The following is a 23551-nucleotide window of genomic DNA, read 5'->3' on the forward strand; positions in this document are numbered from 1 at the left end:
AAAGAAAAAAATGCTGATCTATAGCACTAATGATCCATGATACTGTGAGACATTATAATATTAAGACGTGGATCCCTGCGTTCTGCCACTAGATGGCACATCAATACTGACTAAACAGTAAATACATACCAGCCCACCTCCCGGTCTTTTCAGATGTGTCGTCGCGCACACGCGTCTTGCAAATTATGTTCAGAATTACCCGTTAAAATACGAATCGTGACAGCTCAAATTAAGCGTAAACATTTGGCCTGTAAAAATCGAGTTGTTTTGATTTCGAACCAAAGTGCATCCACCGCGGCAATAAAAATAAAAATAAAAAAAAAAAGGTGCTCGAGGCTTGAAGGTGGATATTCACGCCAGTGAATTAGCCAATTGTCTCTGGGCAGAAAAGCCTCAACAAGGAGGACCGTGCTCGGGGAAAAACGGAGCTAAAAAGATGATGTCATGCATTAAAGGGACATCCACACCCACCAAAAAAAAAAAAAAAAAAAAATGTGACCGCGTCAGACGGCACAAGTTTGTCTTGTGATTACCCAATTTAAAAAAAAAAAAAATGCACATGGGGAAAAGAGCACTCCAAATATACAAAAATGCTTGTTTTGCGTATACAACGCGTAACATTTCTGATGTAATTTAATGTTTGTGACCTCAAGTGGGTCATTCATTAGCTACTACAGAATCTCTTTTGCTTTGTTTTGTTTTGTTTACAATATTTTCATAGAATTTCAACGCAATTGTTTGTATGTTGACAATTCATTGCTAAAGTCAGCTTTTAATCGACAACATATTCATCAGAGAGGATTAATATAGAGTGTACATATTTACCAAAAGGTTGACCTAGACTGGCGATCACATTCTCCGAGGTTTGTCCTCTTCGGGGTCATCAGCGTTCGGAACGTGAATCCCGGCTGACATTGTGGAGTCAAAACCGACAGTCGGCCAATCGCAGGGCACGTGTGGACCGACAACCACTCACGCTCCATATTTACAAATACACTATTTAGACTGTTTTGTGCATCAAATATCAATAATAGTGCCCTGCGATTGGCTGGCAACCAGTTCGGGGTGTGACCCGCCTCCTGGCCGTTGACAGCTGGGATAGGCTCCGGCACCCCCGCCACCCCTGTGAGGATAAGCCGCTAAGGAAATGGATGCACGGATGGATGACTGGAATTCAATAATAATAACAACAATCCTCATCACTTCATTTCTGTATGGCGCCTTCCAAAGGGCCTAGGGATGTTTATTAAGTCTTCCGTCAGGTATTTAAAAAAAAAATATATATATATATATATATTAGTAATAATACTGGAAATCCACGAGTTTCATCAAAAACTTTTTTTCTAAATTACAAGCGACCCTAACCCTAAAATGTAGATTTTTTTGGGTGGGTGACAATAAGCCTGAAGGGAAGCAGCCCACACAGCATTTTGTCAAGAAAATGAACGACCAAAATCCATTTCGGCCAATTATGATGCGGTCAAGCATCTTCGGCCTTGAGACAACAACAAAAAGGTTGTTGAAGATTGGGTTTGGGACGTTCAACGTGGGCCTGATCAAACCAAATCATTTGCACTGCATAAAAAGTGGCGAGCGAGGATCTGCCTTGTTTGCATATGACCTCAGCTTCGACGCCTCGGGCTAAACGGAACCACCGTCCATTATGAAGAGCGGTTAACCAGCTCCCTCCCAAATTACAGTCACTCCGGGCTCCCATTTTACTGATTTAGCGGTGTTGTGGTTCGCCATCTCATGTTACGCGCTGTAATGGCGAGATGTACTCGCGCAGGCTGCCCTCCCCTTGGACGACGCCGGCGGGGCGTTCAGTGGCCTGCTTGAGAAGCGGCGAGCGGGCACCGAGTGGAGCGCCGTGGACCTTTCCGACCTGTCAATCACGCGTACAATAATGACCAATCAGATAGCCGCATTGTTTTAACGCCTAGCTTGACACGCCCCCTCCTCGCCGTATCGTCCCACCAGCAATGCTGGTTGCCAGTAGCGTGCGCTTGGAAAAGTTCACGTTATGAAGGAAATGGTCCTCAGGTGTGCTTGGGGAACGTGCAAATCTTATCACGCGCAGTACGACTCCACTATTTTATCCTGCTGGGTTTCAATATGGCGGCACGGTGGCCCAGCTGGTAAAGCGTTGGCCTCACAGTTCTGAGGACCTGGGTTGGATCCCGGCCCGCGCCTGTGTGGAGTTTGCATGGTTTTCTCCGGGCATTCCGGTTTCCTCCCACATCCCAAAAACATGCAACATTAATTGGACACTCTAAATTGCCCCGAGGTGTGATTGTGAGTGCGAATGGTTGTTCGTCTGTACGTGCCCTGCGATTGGCTGGTGACCAGTTGAGGGTGTACCCCGCCTCCTGCCCGTTGACAGCTGGGATAGGCTCCAGCGCTCACCGCGACCCTCGTGAGGATAAGCGGCAAAGAAAATGAATGGATGGATGGATTTCAATATGAAGTTTGTGAGGCGTCAAACTTTTTTTTTTTTTTTTTTTTGCATCGATCGCCAACGTTTCGCTGCAACTCTGAGATTGCGTCCCGCTCCGTCCAAATTCTTAATTCCGCGTAAATGTCCTCGCGTGAAATAGTTGAGACCTCTCTGTAGAACTCTCTTGGACAAGTCTGACGCATCTGGCAAAAAAAAAAAAAAAACCGCAAAATTATCTGGAATACGCGTTACAGAACCGACTTCAAACCTGTTGTGTTCGGTCGCCATTTTGGAAGCTTGTGGCAAATGTCGCTAAGGGGGGGCGGAGCTTAAGATCGCCAGTCGGAAAGCTCCATTCCAGATATGTCACGGGATTATTTGCTCATCCTCCAAGAGCGCATCATATCTACTTCATCCAAACCTCAAAAGCAAGCGGGCCCGATTATTTCCCCGGCGTGGCGAGCTCGAGCGACGGACGACGGCGAAATGTCATCCGTCAGCCGTAGCGCGGTATGATGGTGATTGGCAGCAGACGGAGTCGACCCCACCTTTGACCCGCTCGCACAATTCCGACGAAATTTACTCAACGCCTTGCGCTCTTCTCTTCTCCGTCAGCGTCTTCAGAGACATCTGCCGCTCTCTGACGGCGCACTTTGACCTCGCGGGCTAAAGATAAGTTAACCTTTCCTACCAAGCCGAGTAGCAACCGACAAGATCTCGTTTTCAGCTCACGTGCAGAGCCCCAAACGCTTTTTCAATCGCACGAGGACTCAAAAAGTCTGGACAAAAGCAGCAAATTCTGAAACGTGAACAGCTGCGATACGACTCGCCCGCTTTCCACAAGCGTTGTGACATCACTAATCGAGGGATCGTCCAGCCCGCCGTCTCCAGCTGCGAGCCTGTTTCCGGATTGTGGGGTTCGTTTATTTAGTTTGCGCAGAAGGCGGTGGAAAACTTGGGGGTGCTGGGGGGCTACAAAGTTGTGGAGGGAGAGGAAGAAAAACAAACAAAAAAGAAAGAAAGAGAGAAACGTGTACTGTGATGTACTGTAAGAGAGCAACTTTGGGTCGACCAGATACAAAAGCCAAACCCGGACTGAAATAGAACACTGGAGATTTTTTGCAGTTGAAGCGTGATGAGGGGCTCCAGTATGCGACGTGGGCAACGTTTGGGATCATAACAACACGTCGGAGGCATTTCAACCAACATCTTACGACACTACTCAAGTTGTTTCGTGAGCTTTCGGCCCACGTTTGCACATTTGCAGCCTTGACGCCGGGCGTAATTCTCAAAGGTGAAAGTGGTGGCGCCGACGACAGCCTCCCTCCTCGTTTGATGACAACCGCTGAACGCCGGCGCCGAGCTCGTCTTTGTCTTGACTCCGAGGGGCTAACGAGATAAACGTGGCAACGGCTTTCGTTTGCGACGCCAAACAATCTCCTCATTCTCAAAGGTGAAGACGGAATTGCCCTCACTTGTTTTTCGAGTAGGGGCACCCTCGCGCGGCGCCATGTCTGCCACGCTTGGCCGCACCCTCGCCTAATGTCAATTTTTTTTTTTTTTTTTTGCAGATCTCGCTATGATATCGAATGAAAAGCTGGACCTGGGCACAGTGTGACTGACTTGTCATGCCGAGGCACGTCCACGGGCATGCAGCCTGGGTGTGCCCGATAATCCTTTCCTTTAAACAATTGTTCCTCCCGCCGTTTTTTTCCGCGATAACTCCCCGCGACCCTTGTGAGGATAAGCGGCTAATAAAATGGATGGATGGATGGATTTTGTAGTTAACCTCTCGGTTGTGCCGGAGACACGGCTGGGATTTTAAGAATTTCATAGGATCCAGAAGTTCCAGATGAACCCACCCAAAGTTGGGAAGGAAAATGTTTCTACCAAGACAAAACCAAATCGATACTTTTGAGAAACGCGAACGTGCTTTGATTTTTCTGACTCTGAGATTTTGTGGCACGGCAACTCGACTCAAAGCAGGCTTTCCGTCGGACATTGGACAAATGCAAATTTGACTCGAGTGACGTATGTAGTGTACTGTAGTGCACCTTCGGTTGTCCCGAGAAGACGTCTTCCTGTTTCCCGGTTCAGCGCCCTCTCAAACTGAGTGCCACGTACTAATACTGCGCACCAAGGTGAAAAGCGTATCAAAAATTAGTGTGAAAAGTTACGACAACAAACGCAATCAGTATTTTGGAACATAAAATGTTGTGGTACGAACTGTCCATACAAGCAGCATATAAATATGGTGTGCGGAAATATGTGTTAAGAGATATTAACGACGCGAACAGGGTGACATTTTGACAGTTAATGATATTTTCTGGCTCAATGCGATGGCTGAAAGAGAGTAGCGCAAATGCGCAATATTGGATTTCCGACTGCAAAGTGAACATCAAATTGAAAAATGTGGTAAGGTTGTTCTTTGGTCCCCTGCTGCTGACCCCCCAATCTTGTCAGCAACCCCCGAGAACTCAGGGACCAAGTGAAAGCTTCCGGGACAAGCAGCGAGGCGCTAAAGATGGAATGGTTTGCTTCGAGGATGTCTCCGTCACGCGCGTACCAATGTTACTAAAGACTGTTTTCGACCACGTGACTACCTCAGTGGCACGCGGCCATGTTGGATGGGTTGACTCGACTGACGCGCCGTTCACTCTTATCGCTTTTGCATACAGACCAGAGCTACACAAATGTTCGTACGACTGTTAAACTGGCTAAAAAGACTTTGGAAAGGTATCGGTGCTCATCAGATGTTGTTTCAAGAAACCGTTACGACAATGGATGGACAAAACGACTCGTATGCCTCGGAGAAACACAAATGGAGCGCGTGGATGGATGGGCTTCTTCTACCGTGGACCAACGAAAAGAATGACAAAGGTCTGGAGGCCTCCAAGCAATTCATCAATGGCTGCGTTCGTCATGCGGCCGCATCCATCGGAAGCACACTGCTAAGGTTAGCGTACCGCGAAATGCAATTTAAAAATGTACCGCGCGATTACAGTCGGCGTTGTGTTCAATTACGTTGATTACACCAACGAAAGAGGTGTAGATTATTATTTATTTTTATTACCGAGAGGCAGAGGCAGAGAGAGAGAGAGAGAGAGAGAGAGAGAGAGAGAGAGCTTCGACCGGGACGAGTCCCAAGCGGAGCCCGCATCGTTTTCTCCACTTCCACTGCCACATTTTTAACTCAACTCACAAAACAGCTAGCGGTGCGGTAACTCGTTTGTTTTTTGTTTTTTGTTTTTTTCAAACTTATTATAATAAAACAGACAAGACAGATTTTGGAGACACGCATTGGATTCACACACACGAGTATTGTGCTCGGCCGCCAGATGGGCTCTGCTGCTACGAGACGGCCGCGGTTGTCGCCGTTTGGTTGCTAACTGCTCCGTTTTCTCGCGCCGGCAGTCGAAAGAAAAGACGCTTTACAAACGCCCGTTTGAGCGACGGATAACGTAGCCCTCGCGCCCCCATTCAAACGTGTGTTTGCGCGAATTCGCCAAACCGGAAGGCGTGTGACGTCACTCGAGAACTAAAGTCTATTGTCCTGTCCTCGCATTGGTACGGCTCAACGGTGAGCGCTTAACAACACGTTGAAATAACTCGCTCAAGACCTAAGTAAGCAAAAACCACTTAAGTAAGTATTTCCACGGAAAAGGGCGCCACTTGCGTGCAGGACGGCGCTGGTTTGTTTTGTCAGCAAAACGTCAATCTGTCTTTGCGAGGTTATCCCGTATGATCTCCCTAAATACACACGGCTTGGTCGCCCATCTGGTTGGCAGTTGAGCGCCCCCTCCCACCCACCGCCACTCACCCGGGTCTGGGGGTCTTGCCTTTTTTTTTTACCTCCCACTGAGAGGATATGAAAAAGCAGACAAAGCTTTCCATTCTCTTCTTTTACTGTCAGATTTTTTTTTTGGGATCAGCCTAATCCCGGAATGGCAGCAACACGCGCGCCGCGGTTTGGTCGCTCCCTAACGACTAACTGGAGAAGCAAACAACGTGACAAATCTTACTGGAAACGGACATTTAGATGAATTTTGTTAGCACACGCTCGCATCGTCCGGCAACCTCCCAACTTCGCTTGAAATGTACAACAACAACGAAAAAAAAAAAAAAAAAAAGCGAGATCTGTCCACCGCTTGGAAACGGCCTTGGGCTCCTTAAACTATTCAGCATGTGCAAATGAAAGATGTGCCTTGGAACAGGAGCGAGCCTCTGAGAAGTGCACAGCTCGCCTGGCTCAACGATACACACATCAGCCCTCTGGACAAGTTTGGCACCCGCACCAGCAACTGTAAGCCAAAACTCATGTTGCGTGCTAACTCCCTCCCTCCCCCATCCCCCTCACGCTATCCCGCACTGCAATTATATGCGTGCTCCCACCCAAACATGCAAGAATAGGCCTTCTCAGTCAACAGACAAAACGAGTCATTCTGTCCTCCAACCATGACATCATGACCGTTTCACTCCGGCGAGAAATTCAAGCTTAATTTAACTTTTGTCAGGGTGGGGGGGGGGGGGGAAGTGGCGTGCGTTACAGCGGTGTGAACGCTGCGGACGCTTCTGCATTTCAGGGATGGAACCAAAAAGGCTGCGTGTCGAGAGAGATACAAAGAAATATGTACAAATTACGGGAAGAAATAGATTTGGACATGTTTATAGTAGGGCTGCGGTTTCCAATTATCACAGGGAAAGCTCGCGTGGATATATTGTAGATCGGTGTGGTTTTCTGCCAGGAAAAAAATAAAATACAAAAAAAACTTGGCAGGAGTTGGTGGGGGGGGGGTTGCGGTCCTGACGGAATTTCCCCGATCGGAAGCCGATCCTCGACGGATATACCCTTGGAACGTCACGCGAGCCTTCCAGCGGGCGCCAATCTTCGCAAGCCCCGTCTCCCGGTCCGCTAAAAAACAAAGCCTTTGGGGAGTTTGTTTGTTTTCCAGTGCTGTGCGGCCCAGTACTAAATAGCCTGTGGCCTCGAACCGGTCCGTGCCCCGCTGGTTGTGAACCCCTGCTGTTAATCATTTCTTTTTATCATCGAGTGTCATCAATACATTGGTTTTATTATTATACTCTTCTTTAATCGATTTTTCCAATCCAATGAAACAGAGACATGGATTTTCTTGTATCTTGAAATGACTTGAGCAGTATGCAGTTTCCGGAAGTTTCCTGGTGTTCTTGCCCGAGCGGCATCTATCAAACTGCTGACAGCTTTTGTGTCAAGCACACCTCCCCGTCCAAATCTGCCTCACAACAGAGTCAGTCCTCTCCTCTGTCCTTGCGGCTCCGGGGGGGGGGGGTCCCGAGGAGCGGGTGAGCGCTTACGTGCGTACATAACGATAGAACCGAACCTCAGCCCGGCCTAGTCCTCGCAAACAAAGAAGCGGCAGGGTTTCATTGCGGACCCTCTCGCTCATAAATAACCATACAGTCTCGGCCCTGGCCAGGGGGGAGAAAAGAGTCATTTAGGGAGCTCCTCGCCTCTCATGCCTTGCAAGTGACCTTTTCGAAGGGTCAGTCGGTAGAACCGCAAGAAGCCCAGACCCCAACCTCTCGACGCGCACCTCTCATTCTCCCCTCGTGGACACCGGCCCCGAATCATCCGACTTGGCGAGCTCGGCTCATCGTGCACGGCCGTTGAAGACCCAGAAGGCGGAAACCCTCGCGAGCTCGCTTCTGGAGCATGTGAGATGGCAGGCGCGGGTCAGAGGTGAAGGTCACACGATGGGAGGATGGGAATAAATCCTGTATCACCAACAACAATGGACGCAATCCCCGCTGACAATGATGCCATTGTGGGCCCCGCGGTTGCTTAGTGTGTCCTGGAGCTGTGCCTAATAGAGTTATAGTGCTGATTTGATGGCTGCGGAGCGAGGAGACTAGTAGCCTTTTAGAAGAAGGAGGCAACTGCAGGAGCTTGAAAAGAGGTCTCTGCATCTCGGTTTTTGTTTTTTGTTTTTTTTTTGCTTGAAAGCGTTGTTAGTTTGGGCGGGGGGGGGGGTGCACACCACACGTGACTCGTCTTTCTAAAAACCAACAAGACGCTTTGTTGTTTTACGTGCTGACTGCAAAATCAATGTTCTCATTTCAGCAGGTTTGGGGGAATTTTCTGTTCGTTTTTGGTCTAAGCACTGCCCCCCCCCTCCCCAACATCCATTCATCCATCCATCCATCCATCCATTTTCTACCTCTTATCATTTTCAGGGTCATGGGAAACCACAGCCGATCCCAGCTGACTTTGGCCAAAAGGCAGGCTACAATCACAGGGCACATATCGAGACAGCGAGCGAGCGAGCGCCAAGCGAACAAAGGTCTGGTTGCGCCCAAGTTCGAGCCGAGTGGAGCGCCACTGCCGCTATCGGGGCGATGGTCTGTGCCGTGCATTTCCTGACGCCAATGAAACGGGGACATGGACTTTCTTGTAGCTTGAAATGACTTGGGCAGTATGTAGTTTCCGGAGGTTTGCTAGTGTGTTCTTGCCTGAGCTGTTGTTTGCTTTGCATGCGTCCATTTTGTGGACGGCCTGTCCTGTGCTGTTTCCTGCTAACTTTTCATATACACGGACAAAATTGTTGGTACGCTTCCAAAGAGAAAACGTCGCTGGAATAACTTCAAACTGACAAAATCAAGAATCAGTGACTCTTTGCTTATAAATAATTGTTTGGTTTGTTTTTTGTTTTTGTTTTTTTTTTGGGGGGGGGGGTCATTGCTATCCATTTAGGGCTCCGTGGTAAAGCGTTGGCCTCACAGTTCTGAGGATCAGGGTTCGATCCCCGCCCCCCCTGTGTGGAGTTTGCATTTTCTCCCCGTGCCTGCGTGGGTTTTCTCCGGGTGGGCACGCCGGTTTCCTCCCACATCCCAAAAACATGCAACATTAATTGGACACTCTAAATTTCCCCTAGGTGTGATTGTCTCGATGTGCCCTGCGATTGGCTGGCGACCAGTTCAGGGTGTACCCCGCCTCCTGCCCGTTGACAGCTGGGATAGGCTCCGGCACGGCCCGCGAACCCGCGTGAGGATAAGCTGCCAAGAAAATGAACGAAAGGATGGATGCTATCCAATAGAACTAATTGAACTAGTTTGGGCAAGAACAATGGCGGAACAGACACTGACGTCGAACAATTTGCGATTTACAACTGGTCTCCTCGGAGACCACTTTGAAATAGTTGACTGGTTTGTGTTCTGCCATTCTTGGATGTTTTTTTTTCCTGGGTTTCAGACCATGATCCCATCGGAGGACCCGTGGCCTGTGGCCGCGACCAAACTTTCTGACACTGGGCAGCACATTTTTCTCCAGAATCCTTTGATAGCCTTGAAATTTCATTGTACCCGCCACAGACTTTAAAAAAAAGTTCCGCAGATGCCACAAAGCAGCCTTCGATCATAACTGAGCCTTTCCATGTTTCTCTGTATACATTTTTTTCTCGATCAGAAGGGTACCAACATTGATGTACACAAGTGTACATGTGTTAGGATGTTAATATGCAACCCATGGAAGGAAACAGTAAAAAAGATGAACACGAGACCCTTTTGCTGTGAAGTGTCAGTCTTAACTATGACATCATTTTTTTTAACTGTTGTACTTATTGATTACTGTCAATGAGATGCACTTATTTCACTGACGTGAAAAAAGCCTTTTCCACAGTATCTTGTGAATGTTTGCTGTGCGTGGTCAGTATGTAAGCTTCTTTATTTGGCACATCGCTGGGAGACGAGGTCTTCTGGAGGGCCGAGTGGGGGTCTCATAGCAGATATTTACTACAGCCGGTGACGCGGCGGTCCGCCGTCACTTCCTCGGTTGTCACCTCCGCTTGCGGCACGAGGGAGTGACAAATTACGAGCGTCGGCCGCGACCGCCGCATGCTAAACTAACACAGAGGACGGAAGCGGCTCGACTTGACCAACGCAGTCAGACGGGCTGACACGGGAACGCTTGGAAAAACTGCAAATCACTTTTTTCTGATGTACAAGTTTGACATTCCCTACGCCAAACGTTGGTTTTCTGTGGATTTTTTTCTCACTTCTTGGCTTCTCTGTGACCTCCTTAAAAGAACAAGCGATGTTTCCCAGGACCGGGCTATTTGAAGCTCATAGTTTTGGTCATCTAAGGTTTTCAGCTCCATTCAGACACTGTCCCCACTTACATTTCCACAATGGCAGGGTCCTGGGGGCCAGACCATAGCCGTCCTCCGCTCTGCCCGCAGTTGCGTTGCCTCTGGCAGGACTACTGCGTGCTTTGTGTGCTGGTTCTGGCCACCGACCAGGGAAACCCCACAGTCTCTCCGTGCTGAATGCCGAACGCTCTGCCAAGACCATTATGCATCCCTTCAATAGTCGTGAATAGCGGCGCACTACAGTACGGCAGATTGTTAAGATGTGCAGTTCGCCCTGAGCTGCATTGTGAGACCGCCACACAAACGTCGGTGAACAACACTAATCCCCGACGCGGTTTCTCAGTGTTGTGTCTTTCGACGACGCACAACAAACAGAGCAAATCCAGATAAAACGTGGCCTACATTGACTGCTACGGAAACGTGAAAACATTTGATGAATGACGTTCCTTGACACGGTTAATGGGCTAAGGCTAAATAAGCATTACTCCATAAAGCCAGGAGATTACGATCAAAATTTGGTGGCAGCAGGAAGGCTTTTACGTGCACGGTTAATACAGGGATTAACGTTCATGATTTAGCGACTGCGTTCGCAACAATATCGAACGAGCAGCTCTGATTTGCAAAACGCCGACTCATCTTCACCTGAGCACTCGTTCTCATCTACAACTTTTTGCGGTCACGGAGAAATAACCCGACGCTTCCGTCTGCCTCTTTCCCATCGTTTAGCTTTTACTTTCCGAGGCACTCGCGGCTATCGAGAAGAGACGCACCTGCCGGGAGGCAACGGGCAGGCCTCTTGCATTCATCTTACGATTAGCCCACACTGATCCCATCAGGACTGCCTCGATCTGCGGTGAAGAGGCTAAAGGTTTAGCCGACGAGTGATCCGTCGCTAACGCCAACCGCAGCAAATGCACAAATAAGGCAAGCAAGCAACCAGGCGGAAGACACAGTGAAAATATGCCACCTGCTTTAAAAACCTTTTTTTTTTTTTTTTTTTTTTTTGTTAGCGGCTACGTAGCTCGAGAAATCCGCATGCCGTGGCCTCGCCTGATGGATCTGCTGCCGTTGCGCTTGTGAAATGTGTCACGCGGGTCAGACCCCGAAGTTAAAGGGGCAAGCGGTGTGCCCTTCTGACGCAGGAAGGCGGGTCGGGGGTGGTCGGAAAACAGCCAAATGACACGCCGTGGCAAGCTTCGAGGCTTCTCAAAGTGGGAACGGCACAAAAGCAAACACGAACGCACGCTGTATTTGCACCCAAAGCTTCACACACACGTGAGCAAATTGGGCCAGTACGCAGTAACACCTGGTAAAGATGTTTTTTTTAATGAAAGTTTAATGCTGTGTTTTTGTCTGAACCAGCCATAAAGATTGGTGCGAAACCCTCGTACTCTACGTGTGACTCTGCGGTATTGCTAGCTAGCGCACACCTTGAATATTCGCCAGTTGGTTCAGGAAGTTTCACGGCCACTGGACGCAGGAAAGAATCATCTTACTGATGCCGGAGGCAATGACCTCCCTGACTCGAGGCCATAAACCCACGGACACCAACGGGGACGGACCTCTGAGCGCGCAGGCCTCGTTTCGCTCTCCCTGGGGGGGGGTGCGGGGGACCCCGGTTGTTGAAATTTACAGCACCAACCACAACGCTTGCGTTCACCCCAATTCGTTTTCGTTCCCGGGTACACGTCCTCATCTCACTTTTTTCCGTTTCTATGTTCAACTGAATGATCTCAGCGATAATTACAAGCGGTCACACACACACGTTGACAATTTTGCTGCTGAACATGTTTGACAAGCTCAACGAGAATATAACACACGCTCCAGATCGACGTGGGCGACGCCGTCGACGCCAAGACAAAAGAGCTCAAGCAAAATTCTCAAAGAGAAACACAACAGCAAAAAAAAAATAACAAAAGTGTTCACTGTGAATCATATGTATAATCATAATCACATGATGTCATTTGAATGCAATCTGTCGTCATTTGAAGCGACCCGAAAATGACAACGTCGCTAATTTGTTGGTGTCAATGTTTCGACTCGAAACATGAAGTATGTTCATCTGTATATTTAATGCTTGTACAGTATGCATCTGTTACGTTTTCATCTTTCATTCATGCCAGGCAAGCCATTTTCAGCTGTTCCAGTGCAGTTTGAGGCCTGAATGAAAACGGCCTGGAGCGTACCATTATAGTCCCGGGTAAAAATTTATTCTAAAAGGACATAACCCCTCGAAAAACAAAGTAAACTTTTTTACCACTTCCCTACAAGTCCTATACTTGATTATGTCGGTCAAATGCAACTAGAAAAACGAATGTTGGGCGTTTTTGTGGCGCAGATGCGGAAAATAACGCCCCCGGCCTGACACGAAGTTGGAACAGTCCAAGATGATGTTGGAACTTCCCTTTAAAGTCGCTCCACTTCCGAGGCGAGGAAAAAGTCGAGCTGAGCGTTGCGTGGTCCAGCTTGGCGAGCTGCATCTCTATCGAGCCCCCCAGACCCAATTTCTCTGACCTTTGGGGTGCCAAAATTTTCGAGGGCTTTTTGTTGTCGTCGGTCGTATCGATCGTAGGACGTGTAGAAATAGCTGAAGATTCACTTGCGACTAGAACAAAGGTCCAGTTTTTTGGGTTTTTTTTTTTTTTTTTTTTTTTTTGGAACTTGACAACGATAACAAACTGGACTACTCTTGTGAAACGGGAATGATTTATCCTCCCGAAGGTTTATTCTACATCGAGATGGATCCAGCACCGCCAGGTAAGACAAACTCCTGCAGCCATTGTCTGGCGTTCGGGGGGGGGGGGGGGCGTTCAAATGGCTTGTCAGCTCGCCTTCGTTGGCTTTTTTTTTTTTTTTTTTTTTTAATTTTTTATTTTTTATTATTATTTTTGGGGCCGTATTGGCACAATGAGACAAGAACGTCCAAGTCGACGTGGTCTCGATGCGGGCTGTCGTGCGGTCAGGTGGTGGGCGCTGCGCCTCGTCGCCCGGGCATGCATAGCGCAATTCGCTTGCCAATTACGTAATACCTCAGCGGAGCAGGCGCAGTGCTCGGCCGCTCTTTCTTTGTCATCTGGCGGACTGACGGAAGGCATCGGCGTGGAGTTTTGTCGAGGCGGGGGACGCTCATGACAAGGCACGGGGAAGATTTTGCGAGGAAATTCGGTGCGTCAGCGGGCAGCGCATGAAACGAGCGCTTTGTTCTCCCTGCAGCCAGCCGTGCTTAATTAGTGCTAGCTCGCAAAGTGGGCTGCACGATCACTGCCACGGCCCCAATGCTTCCCCCCCCCCCCCGCACATTTCTCTCATATTCATCGCTCCGCTGCACTCGAGTTGACTGCTTTTGGGGTTTATTCAACGTTAACTCGCGGAACTTCTCCTCGGCTCGCATTTTGAGCCCAGCTCGATGTTCGGTAGGAATGCAATGAATGATGCTGCTGTCCTTTTCCGATGGTCAATTTATCGCGGAGCAAAGAGCGGGCTTTGTGGCGGTCAATGCATTTCGCCCGTTCGGGGTGAATGACTTTGCTCTGTCCTTATGCTGCTGGCTGCTGCGCGGCTTTTGGAATCCGCACAAGTTTCTTGGCAGGCGACGGCAAAAAGGGAAGGTGTGCAGATTTTTTTTTTTTTTTTTTTTTTTTTGCTGGGCTCCAGGAGGAGCAGCAGCTTTTGCTTTTTTTGGCCTGCCAAAAAAAAAAAAAAACGCTGCTGCTGCTGCTGCTGCACCTGACTTTTGTTTATTTTAAGGTCAGAAAAAAGAGAGCGGATGGCGGGTGAAACCAACATTTTCGCCTCTCATAGGCAGCGCTTGTCTTCTCCCCAACTGGCCCATGAAAGGCACTTTTGTCCTGCCGTGAAATATATCGGCCCTCACCTTCTCTTGATGCGGTTTGCCCTCCTTTTTCATCCTTAGGAAACCGCTTAGCGTTTTGGCCGACTCAAATATTCCTTTACTTTGGGCGCTGATGGGGGGAGGACTGCAATAATCAGAGAGAAATGGCAATGGCAATCACACTGGTTTAAGAGCTAGATCTCTAGAAGAGTATGAAGTGGTTCAGGCAAGATTTCAGTCATGAAATGTGACTTAAAATCATATTTAACTGGAGATCCCAACAATCGGGTCCGTCAGATGTTGCAGCTAGAAAATAGACCAGGAGACGAGAAGAGCGTGCAACTGCCAAATAATATATTCAAATTTGTGATAAGCGCTAACGCAAGCTCGTGCAACAACTACCCCTTGGGTGTCAGTCATGACTTGGCATGTGACATCTTTTGGAAACATGCCTGGGCTTGTCCCTGACAAGCCACCAGGCAAGCCTGTGAAAGACTTTCATGCGTAGGCGGCGGGGAGATCTTTTGTGGATGATATTTCCTTTTGAGCCGTCTTAACTCAATATTTTAGAAAAACTGATAAGGGCGTCCTAACCTTGGCTTTCTCTCGTTTTCTTTATCTGCCAGCTCTCCCTCCGAGGTCAACAAAGCCAGTGTCTTCCACCATGAACAATAACTGCCTTTCCACACAGTCCGACTCGCTACAGGATGCTGAATGGTACTGGGGAGACGTCACCAGGTAAAAAGAAACTCGGGCCAAATCGGAACATCGCGTTGCTCGCCCACGTCCGTCCGTCTCAACGTTTCTCTGCGTTTAATCTGTTAACCCCCCCTCCCCCCAGGGATGAGGTGAACGAGAAGCTGCGCGACACACCTGACGGCTCCTTCCTGGTGCGCGACGCATCCACCAAGCTGCAGGGAGACTTCACGCTGACGTTAAGGTGAAAATCGACAGAGCAACGGCGTCGCCTTCATTTGTCCTAATTTTGTACTAAACGCTGGCCCAAATTGTGGTTCGCAGGAAAGATGGCCTTAATAAACTGATCAAGATTTACCACCGCGACGGCAAGTACGGCTTCTCCGACCCGCTCACGTTCACGTCGGTGGTGGAGCTTATCTGGCACTATCAGCGTCATCCACTGGTGGAGTACAACACCACGCTGGACCTGATGCTCACGCATCCCGTGTCTCGATTCCAACAAGTGAGTTAAAACTGCTGTGTCCACATCGGTACTGCTCACCAGTCTGCAAACACCACTGGGAGGAATTTCTACCGTCACATTTCTTTGCTTTTTGGCCTTCTAATGTTGACTTTGACACTACTTCCTTTCATCTTTTACTACTACTGCAGACTTGCATTTTGAACGATTGCCGTTGACCGGTGATGGTTTGCAACTGCGATTCCAGAATTTACAACCATATTTATGAAGTTAATTCCATACCTAACCTTATTGAATCAATTCTTTTCTTTTTTTACATCAGGTAAAGGAGAACAGTGTCGATGTCGCCGGAAGAAAGCTCAAAGAGGTCCATTGTCAGTATCAAGAGAAATCGAAGGAGTTTGATCGTCTCTATGAAGCCTTCACTAAAACGTCACAGGTACTAAACGACATTCAACAATCACCTCCGTCGGTCTTCGACGTCCGAGCTGAACTCCGTCAACCTGGACCGTCCTCGACATTGACGGACGAACTCCTTTTTGTGATGTCAGGAGATCCAAATGAAGCAAACTGCGATCGAAGCCTTCAACGAAACGATGATGATCTTCGAGGAGCAGTGCCGTGAGCAGGAGCGCTACGGGGAAGAATTCGAGAGGAACAATCAATCCGACGGAGCCGAAAAAGATCTAGAAAGGTACTTGCGTGACGACTTGACAAATGTGCTTTTTGATATGCGTTGCATCGTGATTCCGACCTTTCATTTCCTTTCCTTAGCTTCCTGATAAACTACGAGAAGCTGAAGTGCCGCCTAAGCGATATCTATGACAGCAAAATCCATCTGGAGGAAGACTTGCGGAGCCAGGTCGAGGACTACCGAGAGACGGACCGGAAGATGAACAGTCTGCGGCCGGACCTAATCCAGCTGCGCAACATCAGAGATCAGTACCTCAAGTGAGTGTTTGTTTGTTTGTCGCTTTTTACAGTTCGGCAGGTCCGTGAACTGAACTGGTAATGATGAATTTCGTTTCCCGGCTCTCCACAACGCAGCTGGCTCAATCACAAAGGCGTACGGCAGAAACGCATAAACGACTGGCTCGGGATACTCAAAGACAGCCTTGACGAGTACGTATTAGCATTTGAAGAAACTGCGATTAGCGTCCCTGTCGCCGAAATGCAGGTTTACTACAAAAGCTAACGTTTGTTTTCTCAGTACGTACGTGTTGAAAGGTGACGAGAAGAATTTACCGCATCAGGATGAGACGAGTTGGTTCGTGGGTGAACTGAGCAGGACCCAGGCCGAAGAGACTCTTCAGGGGAAGGCTCCCGGGACGTTCCTAATCCGCGAGAGCAGCAAGCAAGGCTGCTACGCCTGCTCCGTTGTGTGAGTTTCCCGAGCAATAAGTAGACAATGAATCAACTGTTGGTGTTTTAGTGCGGCGCTTGTGAACGGCTGCCCCAAATGCGTTTCTTCAGAGTCAACGAAGAAGTGAAGCACTGCATGATCTACAGCACGCCGCACGGTTACGGCTTCGCTGAGCCCTACGACGTCCACTGCTCACTGAAAGACCTTGTCCTTCACTACCGCCTGCACTCTTTAGTGCAACACAACGACGCCCTGGATGTCAGGCTGTCGCATCCCGTACACGCCAAAGCGCCCGCCATGCCGTCGCAACACGCGGAGGAGCACAAACTCTTACAGACTCCCAAACAGACAGTGAGGCTCCCGCCGGCCGCCCCGGAGATGTAAAGCAACTGAGATTATACAAAGGACGCGTTTACTGTATCCTGCGAGAATGACTGCATCGAGGTGCATTGTTCAAATGTTGCACTAACGTGATTCCATCGGTTTTTGTGAACGCCATTTCACAGATTGACGTGGGACCGGAACTTGAATGTCAGCTTCTATTATTTGGGTTTTCAACAGACTGTTAAATGTTTCCGAAAAAGAAATTGTACTTCATATATTGATGTTTCGTTGTTTTGGACGTTATTTTGGTGGAGATGTTGACAAGTGCTAAATTGTTCCCAGACGGCGGACGACCCGTTTTGGTTTGACGTCTGCGATCGGAGTTGCCGGAGATTTTTTTTTTTTTTTTTTGCCTAAAACTGAATCTGATCAATATGTTACATCCTGGTAAATATATTAGCGATGATTACTACTACTACTTAGTGCGTCGGTGCAGAGAAAATGGTGCTGTACACAGGCTGTTTGTGTCATCTTGGTTTGGTGGACAAAACCTTTTTCTGGGTAAATACCACTTGTGAATTTGTGAAAAATTGTGGTGCATCTTGACAATTTGCCCCCCCCCGTTCATAGTTATGTAGCATTAACATCCTGTAGGAAACTATTATTTAAAAAAAAAAAAAAAAACATACTCAATGTTATACCCATTGACCAAAGCACTTGATAGAGAGCAAAATGACATCCCCTGTTTTGCCCGTTCCACGCAATTGGGCAAGCTAATGGCAATTTATCTACACCTGCTGATGAAAACATAATCCGAAGTACTGTATGTTATATTCTGTTACTCAAAGTATAAGCTTTTTGTATTCTCTATTTTTTTCTACAAACATGCCACAAGATGAGAGCTTGAAGAAAGTGCAATCCAACAGTATTTCTATTGTTGCAATGTGTGAAGGTTACGCCGTGGTGAATGGTTGACGCGCACCACAAAAAGAAAATGCACTCTTTGGTGGTGTCGGTAAGATATGGCGTCCGATTTGAACGGCGGGGTGTCCGGAAGTATCCTGCCTCCATTACTTGAATTGTGGCATTGCTCCAGCTATGAATGTCTTACATGACACGCAGCCTCCGTGAGTAACAGCGCAAGGAATCCGTCTTTAAGCGGGCACAAATTCCGCCAAGTTTGGGAACAACAGAAACTAAAATGTATTTCTGAGGTTCCTACTCTGGATGAGGTCTATTTGGCCTCATATAGTAAAAAAACAACCTCCAAATGATGGCGGAAATGAGTGAAGCTGAGCAATGTGAGATCCTGACCTTTTTCTTGCTGAAAGACAATAAACTGATGAGGGTTTTGTCATTTTACTCAGTCTTGTGCTACTCTCTTTTTTTTTTTTTTTTCGGACAGCCACGCTTGGTGAAATTCTTTGCGTTAGAATATAATTGCAATCACAACACCAAGGTTGATCGAACGTTTCTTAACTTGTGCACCCATTGTATTCCACTCAGCTTCGTCCCGGGGTCAGCGCAGAGAGAAGCCACAGGACAACGTACCGCGGACAGTCTGAAGAGAAAGGAAACGACAAAGACAATAGCAGGATGTGCGGTGGAACTCGTTTCCTCGCCTGCCATGTCTGCATTATATCACCCGAAGAAAATCTGGATCATTTTGAACAGGCCAACGTTTCAGCATGGAAGGAAAGTTCATGTGAATGGAACAGCGTTTGTAAACATGACACTCTGGTTTAAAAACAAACAAACAAAAAAAAAGAGCCCAATTTTTGTGACAGATGCACAAAATGCCTTGTAAAAAACAGGTCGGAAGCACCAGTAAGCGCAAGCGCTGATTAGGGAAATGTCCCGAGCTGACACCGCAGTGACCAAGAACATGTGGCCTCTTTCAGCCTTCACATAAGGTCCACATTAAGGGAGGGATTATGAAGGTGAAGAGGGCACGGATATACTCCAGGAGAGCCTCGCTTCCATGCCACGGATTATTCCACTCCTACCTGTGTCAGCAAAGGTCCCGTTACCAGGACCGCTCGGACCTTCCTTCTCGAACACTAGGGGAGGGGGGACGCCCTGGAACAGCACTGAGTCAGCCCCTCGCTGTAAAAACAAGGAGAACGTGTGGGGTGGGTAGAATAAACTCGGGGGGGGGGGGGTGTAAAGAATGTGAATTTAGTACTTGAGGGGCGGTTACTTTGGGCCCTCGAACGTTTCCTAAAAGCTGAAATCTTCCACCAAAGCTGACTCCCTCCCAAAGTAACTTGCCGACACAGCACTTTGACTAACTCAATCTCTTTTTTTTTTTTCTCTTCTTCCCCAAGCTCCCTCCCTTCCCTCTGAAGTAAAATCCCAGCTCCACGCCTTTTCCTCTCCAAAATAATACACACATCCTCTGCGTTTCCTTCAGTCTTCATTTTCATTTCCACTTTCATTCGTCAGCACGCACGCACGCACGCACACGACTCAGCCGTGCACTGAAGTTCTGCATCTAAACAAGTCTGAAAACAAGGCAGCAATGAGACGAATTACTTTTATTTGTCACACCTTTGAATGTTGGACTAGAGGGACCATGAACTGACTTCCAGGCTTTCGGGAAAATAGCTTGAGGCATTCAGCGCGGCCGCGTCCAATCACGTCACTCCTCCTCTGTGTCTCCGTCCGATTCCTTCGCGTTCAGGCCAATGAGAGACCGAGAACGCGAAGCTTGCCAACCAATCCGGAGCGAGTTGCTATGTTGAGGGAAGAATCGATTTTTTTTTTTTTTAATTCGCTCACAATGTTGCTTTGCTCATAGGCTGGAGCTCGAGGCCTTAGTTTGCTTGCCTGCCTTGTCCAAGCAACTAGTAAACTCACGAATTAGAGCTAATAGCTTCAGATTTACGCCCGAATCCGAATCTCCTCCTCCAAACAGCGCATGACGGAGCTTCGCAATCCGCACTGTTGCACAGACTATCCGGAGGACAAACTCAGCATCCAAGGCCTTCAAGTGCAGCCTTACAAATCGTTTGAAATAATGTAGAATGTATTTTTGAAAGTGTTCAAAATACTTTGAAGGTTGCAATTTTTTCCATGTATACAGTATATATAATTTTGCGCATAAGGCGGTCACTTTCAACCACGTACTTTGTTTCTTCGATTGATCAAACTTAGTACACTTGAACAAAAGTATTTTAAAACAGCTTAAAGCTGCCTGTTGTATGCTTTAGAAACAAATGGAAATATAATCAATGAAGTGCTGGTTGGATTCCATTTTTTAAACAAAATAATATAAAGCGGCAGCACGGTGGATCAGCTGGAAAAGCAGTTCTGAGGTACCGGGTTCAATCCCGGACTCGCCTGTGTGCGGGCCTCAGGGACCTCAGAACTGTGAGGCCAACGCTTTACCAGATGATCCACCGTGGTGCCGTGCCGCCATCTAATAGCGCTAATTTCATTTTAATCTTTTACATAGTGAACCCCACGTGACCGACCAAAGCCGGAAAACAGGTCAGAAAGGCTTCTTGTGGATAATGAACAAAATATGATGAGTTACTTGAAACCTAAACTTGCATCAGAAACAACAACAAAAAACCTTAAATTGTTTCCAGCTATAAAAGTTAAATATGTATAATTTATTTATCCTGCGATACGGTCGACATACATGGCGTTTGCGCCCTCCGCTCCCCACTTTGCCGTCGACAAATTGAAACAGGATGTGGCAATGCGAAAATTGCCCGTGTTAGCCACGCCGGCGAATCGAAATCACGCGGGTCAGAAAGCCCCGCTTGATGAAAGCTAAGAAGCGATTGGACATGCCAAGACAACACAAAACAAGGGTAAACAGACGTAACGCGGCGAGGGAGGCTTTAGTCGGACATGCGGGGGCTGTGAGGTGAGCGCGGAATAAGCAGTAATAAAGCATTTGGACTAAATAAAGCAAAGATGTTTTGGAACATCTTGTTTGGACGAGAGCGTCAGCGTCGCGCTGATTAAAGGCGACGCCAAATCTGCTATAAGGGACAAATTTAGCCGCGCCGATTCATTCACTTTAAGTCCCGCTCATGATATTGCGCTTACTGTAACCGTCGCCAATACTGTACATTCCGTATCGGCGTCGTTGTGTGACGAGCTGAAGCCGCGAGAGCCGCGGTCCATACAAAACGGCGTGAAACGGAAGGCACAAGGACGGCCTTGTCTGGAACAAAAAAACGCAATTGAAGGGCTGCGCTCGGCCACGTGGTTTCCCTCGAATCCCTTTTCTTCATATGACAAGAGTGTTTGACTATTCTACGCTTCCAACGTTGCGGCGAGAATTTGCGGAAGGTCCTCCCTTTCCGAAATACATACGGCGCATGCTCGGATCACTTTGGCTGGGGAAAACTTGACCGGTCCGACACGGAGAACCAGAGACGGGTGTGCCAGGCCCTCTTGTGCGAGCTCGGTGACCTTTGACCTTTTGAATGAATGGACAAAAATTCCCACACGCTCCACAATTGTGTCCTCTCAGTGGAAGAAGGACGGACAATCTTCATTTTTTTACCCTAAATGTACCAATATTTTCCATACAGAATTAAATATATGAATATCCTTTTCATTTTAAACAACTTTTTTGTTTTAGTCTTGCACACAGAGAAATTCTCACAATTGGTTTTTGTATAATCTGTCAAGCAATCTGGTGGCTAAAGCTCATCTTGGAAATTGATCAGAAAAAAAGAGAGCATGTGGCCATGTTCAAGTATGACAGGACTGACAGTTAGATTTAGCGAAAGTCCCGGCCTACAGAGCGCACCTGGTTAGAAGCCTCACCCAGTACATTTGTAGAGGAAATACCATTTGGTACATACGTACGCCGCAGCTGTGTAAAAGCCACAAGTGGCCACATTGAAACACAAGGTATTTACATCGAAAGACAGTACACAGAGAGTCTAACGCTAACGCTAATGCTAGCGCCGTGCTAACGCTAACTGTAGAACCGCGCTAATAGGGCCGGTTAAAAAAAAAACATACTGGTAAAAATCACTGCGAAACGGCAAAAACACGCTAGCGCAGCGCTAACAGGGCCAGACCGGTAAAAGTCACTTCCTCGGCACATATATCCACCGGTCTCACTCTTACCTTTTCTGCTTTGCGGCCCGTTAGAAAAAAAATGCACAAAATTAGCCGCATCGCCAAACTGCAGGGTTGAAAGCGTGTGAAAAAAGTTGCGGCCGGAAATTACAGTACATCAATTCATTTCTTTCTGTGGTGAACGCTTTTAAAATATGATCTTATTCTGGCAACAATCAGCCTTTACGATATAGTCTATGTGCCTAATTATAGAACTCAAATCACACAGCATGTAATTGCTTTTCAACAAAGTCGAATCTATTACCTCTTGTCATAAAATCAAATCTCATGACGCTTTCGTTCCTACTGGGGAGAAAGTCGCACCAGAGGACTGGCACCCGACAGAAAGCCAGACAACGCTGCATTTTTATAAAGAATGATAATTACGCTGACCACTTTCCATAGAATGGCCCTCACACTATTTTTTTTTCCAACCTCACGAGATTCTGCTCGCAAGTCTTTCTTTCCCCCGATCATCGCGTTAAAGATCTCACGGTGACGGCGACAGGAATATCTCTGGAAATAATGAGTGCACCTGCATGACGAGCAAAGAAAAAAAATGTTATCTGAAAAAGTTATTAAAGAAATAAACAGGCTGATTATTTTTGGAATGAAAACATGCTTCTGCCTGAAACAGGAATACAAAAACCTACACAAAAACATTTCTGCTCTTTTTCATGCACTGTATAATGAGTACAAACACAATTAACTGCATTATATGTAATCGTCTGAAGTACTGTATGTTTTTTTAACGTTATGATGTTGAACATCCAAAAAGCGTGCATATTCCCGGGCGGCCATATTATCCCGTATCTCTTGTTGGTTGAAGGGAAGCCGTGAGTCACGCCACATTGAAGCAACTCTTGCAATGCAAAACAGCGCTAATCACCTCCCGACTGCTAAAAATAATACGCTTAACACAAAGAGCATCTCGGCCTCAGTTGAAAAAAAGAAGAGGCTGATGGGCGTGGAAGGGAGGCGTTCGTCTTTCCGTATTGTCTGATCATCGCCGTGACCACAAAGGCCCTCTTTTCGAGCGCTGAACAGCGCCGAAAGTCTGCAATCGGGTTTATGAGAGCCAAACGCACTCGAGTATTTGCCAATAAATTAGCAGCCACACATTGATAATATGACATGGATCAGATGGAAGAGTGGTTGTCTTCCCAGCCAAAGGTTGCGGGTTCAATCCTCGGCCCCCCACCCCGTGACCATGCCAAAGTGT

At 47.6% G+C, this 23551-nt stretch overlaps 1 protein-coding gene and 1 long non-coding RNA gene across 3 annotated transcripts; one reads left to right on the plus strand and one right to left on the minus strand.

The window, feature by feature from the left end:
- Window positions 1–12986: 12986 nt before the first annotated feature.
- Window positions 12987–18600, plus strand: LOC133511046 (phosphatidylinositol 3-kinase regulatory subunit gamma-like). 2 transcript variants are annotated; one of them, XM_061839633.1, is made up of 10 exons: window positions 12987–13317; window positions 15019–15130; window positions 15234–15332; window positions 15413–15593; window positions 15874–15990; window positions 16103–16245; window positions 16326–16502; window positions 16599–16673; window positions 16762–16932; window positions 17025–18600. In XM_061839633.1, exons 1-10 carry the CDS (start codon window positions 13263–13265, stop codon window positions 17296–17298), a joined length of 1404 nt encoding a protein of 467 aa, XP_061695617.1. In that variant the 5' UTR covers window positions 12987–13262; the 3' UTR covers window positions 17299–18600. The 2 variants fall into 2 exon arrangements, with proteins under 2 accessions (XP_061695617.1, XP_061695618.1); XM_061839634.1 differs by lacking the exon at window positions 12987–13317 and adding an exon at window positions 13596–13725.
- On the minus strand, window positions 17818–22301 carry LOC133511047 (uncharacterized). The gene is made up of 3 exons (XR_009797770.1): window positions 19424–22301; window positions 19245–19344; window positions 17818–18799 (listed from the first exon to the last, which is right to left on the minus strand). It is a non-coding gene; the product is annotated as an uncharacterized LOC133511047 (long non-coding RNA).
- Window positions 22302–23551: the final 1250 nt, after the last annotated feature.

Source organism: Syngnathoides biaculeatus, chromosome 13, assembly GCF_019802595.1.
Source record: "Syngnathoides biaculeatus isolate LvHL_M chromosome 13, ASM1980259v1, whole genome shotgun sequence".
NCBI classification, from domain to species: domain Eukaryota; kingdom Metazoa; phylum Chordata; class Actinopteri; order Syngnathiformes; family Syngnathidae; genus Syngnathoides; species Syngnathoides biaculeatus.

Excerpts from the sequence above, each read along its gene's own strand:
- LOC133511046 (XM_061839633.1), top strand. The coding sequence starts at position 13,263 with ATGATTTATCCTCCCGAAGGTTTATTCTACATCGAGATGGATCCAGCA. Across the intron at positions 16,503-16,598 it reads ATCAGAGATCAGTACCTCAA|CTGGCTCAATCACAAAGGCG; the intron begins GTGAGTGTTTGT and ends TCCACAACGCAG. Across the intron at positions 16,674-16,761 it reads CTCAAAGACAGCCTTGACGA|TACGTACGTGTTGAAAGGTG; the intron begins GTACGTATTAGC and ends TTGTTTTCTCAG.